Source organism: Sinocyclocheilus grahami, unplaced genomic scaffold (genome assembly GCF_001515645.1).
Source record: "Sinocyclocheilus grahami isolate Dianchi unplaced genomic scaffold, SAMN03320097.WGS_v1.1 scaffold2145.1, whole genome shotgun sequence".
Classification (NCBI taxonomy): domain Eukaryota; kingdom Metazoa; phylum Chordata; class Actinopteri; order Cypriniformes; family Cyprinidae; genus Sinocyclocheilus; species Sinocyclocheilus grahami.
In genome coordinates this window covers 1-15125 of record NW_015507324.1, presented here as the reverse complement: position 1 = coordinate 15125, position 15125 = coordinate 1, and the positions used below count along the sequence as shown (strand labels likewise).

The window sequence follows — 15125 nt, the reverse complement described above, 5'->3', positions numbered from 1 at the left end:
GCCCCCACCTGCTCCTTGTGTGTGTGTGTGTGTGTGTGTGTGTGTGTGTGTGTGTGTGTTCACTTGAATGGGATAAATGCAGAGCTCATGCTCGGTCACTTTTCCTTTGCTCTCCTGATGAAGCTGCTGTAGCTCTCTCTTGATACTGAATATGAAAATCGCTCCTCACTCTGATATTTCAGTCCTTTAGGAGCTGATATGTGGAAAATGTTAATTATCACTTTGCTTCTTTGATCCATTTTATACTGATTGAAAATCATGTTGATATCTTGCTCTTGTATTGTTTGCATTTTTACAAATTACCCTCTTCCTCATTCTTCTGCTTCTTCTTCATTGAAAACAGTTGTGCTGCTTATTCAAATCTTAAATATGTGGTGGTGTTTTTTAAGTTTTTTTTTTCTTTTTGATGATGAACCAAAAGCTTAGAACAGATTAAAAATATGAAATAGAAAATAGAAATATGAATTATTTAAAATGATTTGAAATAGCAATGTTTATTAATTGTAAACATCTTTACAGTTTTTAGTTTTTAATAATTTTTTTGCACAATTTGCACATTACAATGCAAGACAGGGATCATATACCACTTTCTAACACTTCATATTTCCATTTTCTTCTACTGCCATCGTGTGCTGAAGAAGATGAAGTGCGTTTAAAAGTATTTTCATGGCAGCACTTGAATTGCAATAAAAGTCTAGATGGTACTTTTAAACTGTAAAACAATAAAAACAAAATGTACGGTAATAAATATAATTTAAAACGTCATATTTGACACACAACCATTATTATTATTAGAAGTAGTATTTGTATTATGCTGCACTGTTTCATTCTCTGAATAATTAAACAAAATCTGATTTTATAGGCCCAGTTGCAGTAACTGGGTGTTTGTGATTTCAACTAACACAACTAGAAAATCATTTTATTTTATGTGTTTTTTCCTCCCTCAACTACAAACCCGATTCCAAAAAAGTTGGGACACTGTACAAATTGTAAATAAAACAGATCTTATTGCTACCTGTCCCAACTTTTTTGGAATGTGTAGCTCTCATGAAATCCAAAATGAGCCAATATTTGCCATGACATTTCAAAATGTCTCACTTTCAACATTTGATATGTTATCTATATTCCATTGTGAATAAAATATACGTTTATGAGATTTGTAAATTATTCCATTCCTTTTTTATTGACAATTTGAACAGTGTCCCAACTTTTTTGGAATTGGGTTTGTATATCTGGTCATAATCAGTTAGAGCTCATATTCAGCTGCATATACAATCTGGCATTCAGATCTGGTTGAGATTTGTGGATGAGAAACATTAACTTCAGAACATATTGTGATGGAAATATTTCATGTAATGGCCTCAGAAGGAGTCAAAAGGGTATGTTCAACATAGAATGTTCAGAAAAGTGCAGACTAAGAATGCTCAGATCAAAGACTGTGTCCCTATGATTAAATAATCTATACTTATCCAAAAAGTGCTTAAAACAGTAGAACTAACAGTCATATGACAAACCAATGACCAGATCAGTAACCAATTACAGTGAAGAAGACTTGAGCTGACATTGATTTTTACTCAAATACAAGGTATAAATGTTCATGCATCCTTCTGTTCAGGGAGTCTCTCTTGGTTGTTATGAGTGACCATGGGCTCTCAGCCGTGAATAAAACTTTCATTCCTGCAAAGAGCAACTTGGGAGTGGTGTCTGGTATATGCAGTGCAGCTGAGGAATAGAAATAAAGACTCTATGCTCAAAAGACCACCGCAAAGACAGTGATAGTGTTGGAAGACTATAGAGCTGTCCTTGGGCTGAGGTAACAGCGTACAGCTGAGAAGGGCGGTGAGAGTGTATAGATGCTAAAGACCTGTGTGCTCATGTGTGATTGAGGTAGTGATAGTAGCTTCTTGACGGGACGCCGTCACCATACTTCAGGGAAGTATTGGATTATATTGTAAGTATTCGGGGAATTCAGGGAATTAGCCCGATATACTGTATAGTTATTATATTAACAACTTGTTTGAGTTGTCTGTGGTGAAGTCAGATTAATATTGTGAATTTCCACGACAATATCTTTGGATAACATATTTAATTAAAAATGTAAATTAAACTGGATAAAAAATTATGTAATATGCATAAAATATAATAAATGCTTGTTTTTTGCTTCATATAAAACCAAATAAGCTTTTTAAATGCAATTTAAAAAGCTCAACACACACAGATTCATTTCTCTCTTTCACTGAACGGATTCTAGAGGCTCATAAAAGCAGAAACATGTTTGTGTTGTTGTAGCTGGAGCTGAAATGTTGATGATGTCAGAGTGATTGACACTGGTGGGCGGGTCTTATGTTATTAAAGTGAACTCCTCCCCTCCTGTTAATTCACTCCATCCACATCCTCTCCAATCAAACCCACGTTCTCACATTCAAGTTTTAAATTAGTATATTAAACTGTTTGAGCTGAATTAACTGCAGAAACAGAACAAGAGAATGTATGAGGAAGAGCCACAACTGCCCCATGGTTAGAGGATCTCCCATCAGCATATATATATACATTGTAATGTCAAATATAAGTTTACTTTTACTTTTTATATTATTATTATTGTTCCTTTAAGAAGTACATTCCACTCTGCAGTAATAAATACTGTATATGTGTTATCATTTCTTTAGGTAATACTGAACTTTTATTTTTGGGTTATTGTGAAGACATTTGAGTTTCAGTGTAGGCTACCACATGCTTTTTAACAAGAATGAATGTAGACATAGGCTACAATTTATGTTCATGGAAAAAATACATATGACCATGCATTTGTATTTTCTTTCAGAGGCGTAATTAGCAGGATAATGTGGTGTACACTGGATTCTCGAGATGCTGACCAACTCTTGATCAAACTGTGATTCTGTTTTTGGTTTAGTAACTTTTTACACCCCAAATACGGGGCAGGAGATGAAAATGCATGAATACAAATGTATGAATATTAAAAAGTTCATAAAAGTGGTGCATTTGTCCATCATTTGAAGGGTTTTCCCTAGTTTATACAGGATTTCATTAAGGCATATATAGATTGCACTTGTTTCTTACTAATTTTGGAGTGCTGATGGCAAAACATAGCACCTTTTTCGCTTCAGAATGTCCCACTTAGTGACATTTTGTAGCATTTTTTGCTTTCGACAAACATTTGTAAGATGAAGTAGTTCTGTTCTGCAGTGGAAAAAAGCACTGAGTGTGACAATCACTGACAATCACAATCACAAGGTCGCAAAAGTAAATCTGTGAACCTTAGTCCTTTCCGTTTATATTCCATTCTGCTCTTAGTTTGACCTTTGATCTCTCATCACAACTATTTTAACCCATTGTTGCATTCATTGCTGTTGAACCGCATAATTTACAGATGTTTGGCCTGATCAAGTATCTCCACAGTCTTTTTCATCCGATCAAATCTGATTCAGGTGTCATTTGTTTAATTTGAACTCAGTTTAATGGTGTACAGACCTCTGTAGTGTAAGACCCTGCTGTGACCAAACATGGAAAAACTGTTATTTTATAGGGGCGAAGGTCTTAAAAACTGCTATGTGGAAACTTCAGTTTTGGTGGAAGTGTTAAAATATATTTTCCTAAATGATTTTATGAGTTATGTGATCACTGCCTGGTCCTGTTTTTGATTTGAATTCAGATTTGGCCTGATAATCATCAAGCTCCTGTGAAAACGAAATGGATTCATTAAATGGTCTCCTCCCAGTAATATTGTGCTTTTAAATACATGCACATAAAATACATTCATTATACTTATTTTTAGAAATTTTTCACAGTATATGTACTGGCTCAGGGTATGTATTGTTTCCTCTCTTGTCTTTTGGTTTTGGCCTGTTCGGCCCTGCTGGTAGATGTTGTAACTACACTTATCTAGGACCACAAGGCATGGCCTTCTTCTTTGAAGGGCATTCAGCAAATATGTGTCTGGTGAAATAAATGTATTTTCTAGCAACATATGCAACTTCAAATATTTTAATATATATTATGTTTTATCAGTGACTGCTTTCAGGGTGATGCTGCCCAATGAAATTGAATTAGCTCCCTCTTGTGACTGAATATGAAAACACATTAAGTTTTAACTGATACTCAATTATATTGTAGGCCTTTAAACACTGATATATGGAAATGTCAATATTAACTTATTTGAAGTGTTTGTATATTAATTCATATCCAAGTCTATTTCAAATAAAGTCTGTTCATTCGGCAGCAATATTTGAAAAGCATCCGGGCAGATATTCTGGGTATTCAAGACCAATTTTATCTATTTTAATGAGGAAATCCTAAAATCTAAAATGGTAAATTACGCTCATAAAACATCCTGCAGTTGACTTTGCCAAAGTGTAAAAGTGTCTTTTATGTCTAAAATTGTGTTTAGCTCTAGTTTTTTTTTTTACATCTCTCAGAAGGTGGCCAGCTTCGGGTGTTTTGCCCATCACTGCACTCTAAAAATGCTGGGTTAAATACAACCCAGTGCTGGGTAAAATAGGGACAAACCCAGCAATGGGGTTGTTTTGACCCAGCGGTGGGGTTAAATGTTTAACCCAACCTTCTGGGTAGTAACTCAACCGCTGGGTCAAAACAACCCAATTGCCGGGTTTGTCCCTATTTTACCCAGCATTTTTTTAGAGTGTGTGGACAAGAAAGTATGAGAAACAATGAAATAAATTAATAAATAAATTAAAATAAGTGTAAAACTAAATAAAAATAAAACCACTGTGGATCATCCAGGTAACAACACAGTAGTAAGAATCAAGCATGTAAACTTTTGAATGTGTTAATTTTTATAAGTTCCGCTATTATTTTCTCTTGTGGACTAAATGTAAACACATTTGATGTGAAATAGCTTATTCAGGTCAGTACTAAATAAAAAATAACATGCATTTTGTATGATCACTTTTGCTTTGGTAAAATAATTAACATTTGTGTATGTAACATTTTGATGAAAACTATATGACATTTGTTAAAAATAGATTTTTTTTTTAATGGTAAATAATGAATTAACATGACTGCTACGAAACTATGCTATGAAAGAAGCCGCAATTTTTCCCCCAAAATCTGAAAGACTGGTGAAACCTCTATGCCTCTAAGCTGACAGTAACTTTTTTCCCTTTTTAGCACATGATCTGAAACTATAATAGTGCATTAGCGCCATCTGCTGTTTGCATAGACCACAAATTGCCTTTTTTTCTCTTCCTCAACAAAGCTTCACTGGTATAGACAACAACAGAAATACAAAAATGTATATATGTTGAAAAAAATAAAAGAAAAAATTAAGTAAGTACATTGTTATATTTCTTTTCTTTTTTCCTTTTCTTTTCTTTTTTTCATAAAAGCAGAAAGATGTTGTTGAGCTCAGTGATTGGCACTGGTGGGCATGTCTTATTAAACTGAAGTCCCCTGCTGCTCATACTCTTAATTCAGCAGTGGTTTCTCTTCAGTTGATTCATTCACTGTGGAATATAAAAGAAAATAGAGCACACAGAAATTAAAAAGAAAGAAAGTAAGAAACAGTTCTGTTACATATACAGTGGGGCAAAAAAGTATTTAGTCAGCCACCAATTGTGCAAATTCTCCCACTTAAAAAGATGAGAGAGGCCTGTAATTTTCATCATAGGTATACCTCAACTATGAGAGACAAAATGAGAAAAAAAATCCAGAAAATCACATTGTAGGATTTTTAAAGAATTAATTGGTAAATTCCTCGATAAAATAAGTATTTGGTCACCTACAAACAAGCAAGATTTCTGGCTCTCACAGACCTGTAACTTCTTCTTTAAGAGGCTCCTCTGTCCTCCACTCGTTACCTGTATTAATGGCATCTGTTTGAACTCGTTATCAGTATAAAAGACACCTGTCCACAACCTCAAACAGTCACACTCCAAACTCCACCATGGCCAAGACTAAAGAGCTGTCAAAGGACACCAGAAACAAAATTGTAGACCTGCACCAGGCTGGGAAGACTGAATCTGCAATAGGTTAGCAGCTTGGTGTGAAGAAATCAACTGTGGGAGCAATTATTAGAAAATGGAAGACATACAAGATCACTGATAATCTCCCTCGATCTGGGGCTCCACGCACGATCTCACCCCGTGGGGTCAAAATTATCACAAGAACTGTGAGCAAAAATCCCAGAACCACACGGGGGGACCTAGTGGATGACCTGCAGAGAGCTGGGACCAAAGTAACAAAGGCTACCATCAGTAACACACTGCGCTGCCAGGGACTCAAATCCTGCAGTGCCAGACGTGTCCCCCTGCTTAAGCCAGTACATGTCCAGGCCTGTCTGAAGTTTGCTAGAGAGCATTTGGATGATTCAGAAGAGGATTGGGAGAATGTCATATGGTCAGATGAAACCAAAATATAACTTTTTGGTAAAAACTCAACTTGTCGTGTTTGGAGGAGAAAGAATGCTGAGTTGCATCCAAAGAATACCATACCTACTGTGAAGCATGGGGGTGGAAACATCATGCTTTGGGGCTGTTTTTCTGCAAAGGGACCAGGACGACTGATCCGTGTAAACGAAAGAATGAATGGGGCCATGTATCGTGAGATTTTGAGTGAAAACCTCCTTCCATCAGCAAGGGCATTGAAGATGAAACGTGGCTGGGTCTTTCAGTATGACAATGATCCCAAACACACCGCCCGGGCAATGAAGGAGTGGCTTCGTAAGAAGCATTTTAAGGTCCTGGAGTGGCCTAGCCAGTCTCCAGATCTCAACCCCATAGAAAATCTTTGGAGGGAGTTGAAAATCCGTGTTGCCCGCGACAGCCCCAAAACATTACTGCTCTAGAGGAGATCTGCATGGAGGAATGGGCCAAAATACCAGCAACAGTGTGTGAAAACCTTGTGAAGACTTACAGAAAATGTTTGACCTCTGTCATTGCCAACAAAGGGTATATAACAAAGTATTGAGATGAAATTTTGTTATTGACCAAATACTTCTTTTTCCACCATAATTTGCAAATAAATTCTTTAAAAATCCTACAATGTGATTTTCTGGATTTTTTTTTCTCATTTTGTCTCTCATAGTTGAGGTATACCTATGATGAAAATTACAGGCCTCTCTCATCTTTTTAAGTGGGAGAACTTGCACAATTGGTGGCTGACTAAATACTTTTTTTCCCCACTGTACATCTACACATGGATGATGTTACAGCTCCACTCAAGAGTAGGGAATTCATGCTGAAAACAACAGAACATGAAACAAAATATAATGAGAAAATAAAACAAAGATAACATTTTTTACAATATAAATCTGCAGAAATCTTTCCTTGAAAACCTAAAAAAAAAAAATCACATGAATAATCACCATCAATGAATAAAGCATTTTCAGGTCTACTTTACTATAGGTCATGTGCGATATTTCTCATCTATGATATCTGTTATTGTTTTACAGATGTGCGAGCTGACTCTATTGAGTATGTCACTCAAACAAAAATGTGGGATTTTGAGAGCCCAAAAGCATTCATTGCATGATGATGCCTATTAGAATGCAGTTAATGATTTCTAGCATTTGTGTGTCTCAGAGCATTGCAGTGTTTCATTCATGAATGAATCTGTCTTTGAATGAATCGAGGGAGTCAATGATTCTATGATCCATTCATAAAGACTGTCACTGGCTTCCTTTCTAAATAAAGCAGCCATTTGAATGAATCAGTCAAATAAATGACTCAATGAAGTACTTATTAAGATACAGACTTGCACAAACTATTTGCATTTTTTAGGGCCTGTTCACATCTAAAAATGTGTGGGAAATGCCTGTTTGTTAAAAATTAATATATAACCTAGTTATTATAATAAATGTAATTCTACTCACTAGTATCAGTCAGATTGAATCTCCTGTATCTGGTCCGGTCTCTGTTGATGATCTGAAGTTGAAAAAGTCCAAAGTCTGTATCTGTGGTGTTTGTGATGGTCAGAGATCCAGTCTGATGATTCAGCTCCAGTCTGTCTCTGAATCTATCACTAATACTCGTCGTTCCTGATTCGGCTTTAATAACAAGACAGTTTTTAGCTCCAAACGTCCACAGTATCAGATCACTTCTCAGTGTTTCAAGACCAGGGTCTAGAGTGACAGATTCTCCAACCTTCGCTGGCACCTCCTTCACTTCATGTCAAAGCAACACAAAGAAACAGAAATACAGAAAAAATTGCATTAATTTAATTTGCATTTTCAACACATTTATTTAGATGGCATTTTAACCTAGTTTGTTATGTTTGTAGTTTCAGCTCATCTATCTAGGAAGATATTACCTAAATTCACAAATCATAGAATATGCTGTAGTATTTGACTTCCTATGATTGCCTATGAATTACCTATGACTACTTATGATTCATCATCACGTTTCTTGTAATATGATTTTGACAAAAAAAATTATAATTTATTTGTACAATATTACTCCTTTAATACCCATTAACCTCAATAACAATAACTATAAAGATAATTACAATAATAACTATATTAGCATCCACACCAACACACAAGATTGTCATTTCAAGCTTTAAATGCTCAAGCTGGATTAAAGCAAGATGGATTATTTATATAAAATGGATAGGTTATTCCAGTTATATTGTTCTGTGTCATTATCATTATAGTTGTGGTGTGGACCCTATGTGGACTCTGTTATTTTGAAAAATATATCCGTTTTGTTATTGTCCATGGTGTTAGCAAACCTTTAGTTTCATAATTTTAGTATATCTGCATTGCACTTCTCACAAAACACACTGTTTTGAAGCAGCTTCACTTATATTCATAACGTTAGTGTTTGAAATTTATATTAATGCCTCAGTTCAGAGTGTGGCGATAAAATAGTTCACATTTGGTGATGATATTGTTGTTGTTGTTTTTTTACTTATGATGAATTTGTTCTAGTAATTTTAATATGACAGTAATTAAAATGAAAAACATTAAAATCTCAAAGTAACTAAAATTATGTTGTACTTTGGGAATTTGGGATAAGTTCAGATGATCTCAGCTGTTCACACAGTGCATGATTATTGATCTACTCACCAGTGACTGTAACAATGAATCTCATGTATTCGGTTTTTCCGTTTTTGCGGCTGATCTGTAGTTTGTAGAGTCCAGAGTGAATGGTCCTGATGTTATTGATGATGAGATCTCCAGTCTTCTCATTCAGCACCAGCTTGTTTCTGAATATCCCATCAGGAACATCACATTCTGTATCACTTGCCTCCTTGGTCTTTTTTGTGAATTCAATGAGGATGAGGTCCTCAAACCACCACTTTATCTCATCACCTTTCCGTAGTTCAGTACCAGTCTCTAGATTGACAGATCTCCCTTCTGTCCCTGGCACCGTCTTTTCTTCAGCTGTCACAGTGGCACATAGAAGCAGAGAACAGAAATGCGTTCATATGGTCAAGCTTAACTTCACAAAGAGCATGTTTTAGAATGTTAATAGCATGTTGTTAACATGTTTTAACACATTGCTAGCATTTTCAAACATGTTTTAACATTGCTAGCATGCTTTAGGAAATTGCTAGCATATTTTAGACATTTGCTATAATGTTTTACCTCATTGTTGGCATGTTTTAGCTGTACTGCTGGTATGATTTAACATGTCAGAAACTTTAGTCTCGGAATAAGTTTACTGGCATAACAGTATGCTGGCTTTCTCAAGCCAACATTATCATTAAATAAAATAGGCAAAGAATTGCACAACTGTGTCAGAAATCTTCAGGGAAATTATCTATACAGTCTGCTAAAACTTTGTGTTGCTTGTATCAGCTGTAATACTTACCCACTTGTTTTTGTAGTTTAGAGATCCTGTGGCGATAGTAAATCACAACTGCAGCTAAAAGTGCAGCCACCAGCAGAACAGCAACAACTATTCCAACTGTGACATCTGTAGATGGACCCGGATCAGGAATAGGCCTAGCTAAAAGGAGACAGTGAATGATTACAGGATAAGTTGACATGTGAATAGTTCCAATGCAAAAGCCTCTAAAAGCCATCTTGGTCAAAAATGAGATAACAATACTGAGTGATTGCTCTCCACACATAGTATATGTTTATCAAGTACTTTCACTACAAATGCGCTAAATTCCGAGCCTCAACCCATTCAGAAATACCAGTACTTACATAGAAACCTATACATAGTAGCCAGAAAGAAATGCTAATTTTAAAGAAAAACGTCAGATGTACTTAGAGGCTTTTGCATCTGAACTCTTCATGTATAGATAAGTTTTAGTGTATTGTGACACAGGCCAATATTTTACACTCTTAACAGGCAGTGGCGACTTTAATTTCCACATTAGTTTATCATTGGTATTGGGCTTGCTGTGGTAGTTTGATTTGATGAGCAACAGATCCTGAGCATCACTGACAAATATATTATCTTCTTGTAAAATGTGCTCTCAATACTGACTTCTCCCTATACATAGAGTGCACGTAATTGCAAATTCAAAAGCGAAAGTAAAAGCGAGCACACATACTAATAGCAATATGCTCAAATTATCCATCTGTTTCCTAGAGTCTACTGTGTTTGAGATTATGCGAGACACTCAGTTTGGGGAAGCCGACCCAATCTCGATTGTGGCCTCGCACCACTATTCCTCCCCTGCCCCTCCAGAGGTCTGTGCATTCACTGGCCTAGCCCTAAAATACTTTTCTATTCTTTTTTTTGTATCTCTAGCCATTTTATTAGTAATGTAACTGACACACAAGTCAGCTTATATTTCATACTTACTCATTTATTTCCAAATATTTTGTAGACCTTTACTTTGAAACTCACCACTGACAGAAAGAAGGAATTGCTGCGAGCTCTCTCGGCCTCTGATCTGTACTTCATAAAGTCCTGTGTGTTCGGTTCTGGCGTTTTTGATGGTCAAAGATCCAGTCTGATTTAGTTGTAGTCTGTTCCTGAATCGCTCATCATCAACATTTATTGAGGCCTCGTTCGTTTCTACATCAATATTAGCCAGGAGGACACCTTTATCTCCAAACCTCCATACTATCAGATCACTCTCCTCTAATTCAGTAACATCATTCTGAAGAGTGACAGAATCTCCCTCCAGCACTGATACTGACTTCACTCCACCCGTCTCACCAACCACACCTGGAAAACAAATCGGACAAGAACTGATTTGAACAGATTTTTTGTTTTACTCTCCTCCAGAAACCCGCGTGGAATCACACATATGTGAACCAACAAGAACATTCATGTAAGATGCTTACAGCATGAAATCCTGAAACAAGATCATTATAACATTCAATGAAAGATATACTCTTGAGATACTTACCAAAGACATCCACACTAAATATCCTGGATGTGATCTTTTCTCTGGAGATGGTTAGTTTATATTGTCCTGAGTGTCTCTTTCTGGTGTTTCTGATGGTGAGAGAGCCAGTGTTTTGATCCACGTGCAATCTGCCTCTGAATCCCACATCATCGGTGACAAAAAATGAGGTCAAGTCGCTTTTTCTCGTTAATTGAGATATGACAAATTCTTTAGGCCCAAACAACCATAGCAATGTATCATCGTTCAGTATTTCAGTAAGATCGGTGTGTAGAGTGACAGAATCTCCTTCCATCACTGACACAGTGGCGGCTCGTCAGGGGAGGCAGGGGAGGCACAGCTTCCCCATGATTTTGAGGTGAAAATGGGAGGAGGACGATTTAATGTTAATAAAATTCACAATTCATTTCAGGTCATGTCTCAGAATGTGTATTTTTTGTTTGTAATTTCACAGTTGTAATATCATAACGTGAAAGCGCAGCTTTTCTATCGTGAATGTGCCGAATCTGCTGATGTAATTACAATCGCAAGGTGATAGAGAAGGGGAGGGGGAGCCCAAGCGAGCGCTGAGCTCTTGTGCCGCCGTTGGTAAAAAAAAAACTAGCCAATCAGCATCGAGTGTTCACTTTCAGCGCTGAAGAGTGTTGAGAAAAGAACCCTTGCAAGGGAGGCTAGCCTCCCTTCTGATATCAACCAATCATCACAGAGACGTAAATTATGTGCTATTAGTTTGAACGTCTGCTGCTGCGCTGATAATGTACCAAGTACTTATGATGAGTAGCGATATTGAATATTTGATCACCAACAGATTTAGCAAGCTGTCATTCAAACAGTATATATACAAATTTAGGGAAAACAGCCTAAGCTGGATATAGGCTACAGCAGTCGGCTTAATTAAGTTCACAACAGGCAGCTCTCTTTTAACACAGACCTAAAAGAGGGATGGATGTTCCCTTTTAAGAAGGGATGAATAACTCCATATTGCAATTCTACATTTATATTTACTAGACACTTTAATGCAGAAAAAAACTAAATTTTTGCGACACTACCCGCTCAAAAGAAAAACTATTAGACGGAAAGAAATCTTTTAAGGTGGCATACCTCAAATACATCATGGATGTGGGTGTTTTCCATTTAAAACACCGTTTTGAGAAGCTGCTGCCACTGGAGTGGAAATAAAACTGTGAAAGTGTGTGAAATGAGAAGATACACAGTCACAAAAATTAATGTGTGAACATTTGTCAGTTCTTCATTTTATATTCCACACCGCTCTTGGTTTGTATTTACCTCTAATTAAGATTTAATTTGAGCACTTTGTTGCATTCATGGCTTTCAAGGTAGATATTTTTTTCCCCAAGATAGAACTTTAAATTAAACGTTAATGCTTATGGTGGAGTATTTGACTATTGTTTTCAATGAGTTCATTGACCATTGAGTTCAGCATGTTAATAATTTAGATTTTACTGTTTTTTTTTAATGGAACATATTCAGTCAGATTGTGGTTTAATGTACTGCACAAACTCTCAAAGATAGATTACAGCTATATCTGTTCAGATTCCGTTTCCTCTGAAGATTTTGTCACAGAGCATACAGCGTGAAGCAACAGATTTCACACAACTTAATGAGATTAAAAATATATATATATCCACGTTTGTTTAACAACTAAATCAGTGTTTGAGCACTACAGTAATGATCAGACAGAAAGATCAAATACACAGATAGCTCAGTATATTTATATTAACATTTATTCAAATGGTTAACAAATGAGAATAATACAAATAGCAGTGAATAATAATAATACAAGGCACAACACAATGTGGTATCATATCACATTTCTTTAAATACAGAGTTGAGTAAAAGTGCAAAAAATCTTTTTCCATCCTTTTTACTAGTGCAGTATGGCGAATTCATCAGGCAAGTACTTTAGCATGAATACAAAGGTGCTTTATATCACATTTACAATTTGTCATTTACATTTGATTAGCAGATCAAGAACATCAGCCTGAATATCATCAGATACAGGGCGAACCATTCTTTTGATTATTATAAAACAGCACATGCATAGTTTGAGAAATACTGCTGTGGTTCACATTTTAATGTCAGATCAATTGAATTATTCACAGAGAGCTGATAAACAATCGTTACTTTAAAACAATTGAGTTACTCACCACTGACAGTAACAATGAATCTCTTGTATAAAGTCTGTTTGTTGCTGCTGATCTTCGCTGTATAAAGTCCAGAGTCTGTGGTTCTGGTGTTTGTGATGCTCAGAGATCCAGTCTGGTCATTCAGCTGCAGTCTGTCTCTGAATCTCTCATCAGTATCATATAATGGTGAGCTCTTGGCTTCTATATCATGTTTAGCTATGAGTTTTCCTTCATCTCCAAACCTCCACACTATCAGCTCATCTCCGGTTAGTTGAGGAACATCAGTCTGAAGAATGACAGGATCTCCCTCCTTCAATGACATGAGCTTCATTTCAGCAACACCAGCATCAATAACAGACGGAGACTCTGCGAAACTCATATTCATAAATCATAAGTCATATGCAGATTAATAGAAGTTGTCATACTACAATTCCATAAGACCGCTGAACACGTTACAAGTAATGTTTGCTGGCTGTTCTTTAAATATCAGTTTAATTTAGTTTAATTCATAAAACACAAAGAAACATCTCATTATTTTCAAAAATTCAAAGATATTTAAAGATAAATATAGCTCACCATAGACAGTGACAGTGAATTTCCTATGTGTGGTCCCAGTGTTGTGGTCGATCTGTAGTTTATAAAGTCCAGAGTGTTCGGTTCTCATGTTCTCGATGGTCAGAGATCCAGTCTGATTCAGCTGCAGTCGGTCTCTGAATATGACACACACACCACATTGAATTATAAATTGTTTGTAGAATTCTACGATTCTAAAATGTTAATTTGTTTTACTTTCTAAATGTATATACATGCATGTTTCTGTTGCATATATATCTGTTCTAGATTCAATGTAAACACTATGCTTTGGCAATACATTGTAACAATTGTCATGCCAATAAAGCTATTTTAATTGAAATTGAGAGAGAGAGAGAGAGAGAGAGCGCGAGAGACTTTTTGACTTTAAACATATCTTTAATTACAATTTTTCCTTTAAAAAATTACATAAGAGCTACACAAAATACCCACCATTACATAATAAAATAAACAACACAAAGTTTAAAACCAAACCAAAATACATCTCAATAAAATACAATTAAACATAAATTTGCAAAGAACCATCAATGTCAGTTTCACACAAACACTTGTTCACCCCCCAAGTATAGTTAAAAGTCTCGATATCTTTAACCAATTGATAATAAGCATATTCCACCTTTAACTTTGATTTTATTAAACCCTTTAAAATTGAAACTTCATCAGTTGACCCCATACCATTTAATTTACCTTTACGTGACTTTAAAAATTGCCAATTTTGCCTGCCCAAACAAAAAGTTAATCATCACGTGGTTCTGCTTTTTATTTTTGTCATACTTAGGACCATAAATAAAAATTGCAGGTGAAAAAATTTCTCCTAAAATGCTACACAATTCTTCTAATTGAGAGAGCAAAGCTTCAAGTCTACCACAGTAAAAAAAAATAGATGAAAAACAGTTTATGTTTGCCCACAAAAAGGACACTCCTCCCCTACCTGTGGATCAAGGTGAGATTAAACCATGCACAATTCTCCACTGAAGGTCCCCAGACCTTTTCTCAATGGGAGCCTTATACAAGGTCCTCCAGCTACCTTTAGGGGAAGTCTATGATCCAAAAACATCTTGCCATTTAGATTATTTTAGTCCCTTTAAAGAGTTTATATGG

The 15125-nt window shown here is 35.9% G+C and overlaps 1 protein-coding gene across 1 annotated transcript; it reads right to left on the bottom strand.

The window, feature by feature from the left end:
- Positions 1–5368: 5368 nt before the first annotated feature.
- Positions 5369–14192, bottom strand: LOC107574204 (uncharacterized; the record flags this gene model as incomplete). The annotated part of the gene is made up of 8 exons (XM_016260665.1): positions 5369–5480; positions 7847–8137; positions 9041–9358; positions 9789–9926; positions 10782–11105; positions 11290–11598; positions 13455–13799; positions 14010–14192. Coding segments are annotated over 8 exons (1946 nt in total), but the record flags the coding sequence as incomplete, so codon positions are not given.
- Positions 14193–15125: the final 933 nt, after the last annotated feature.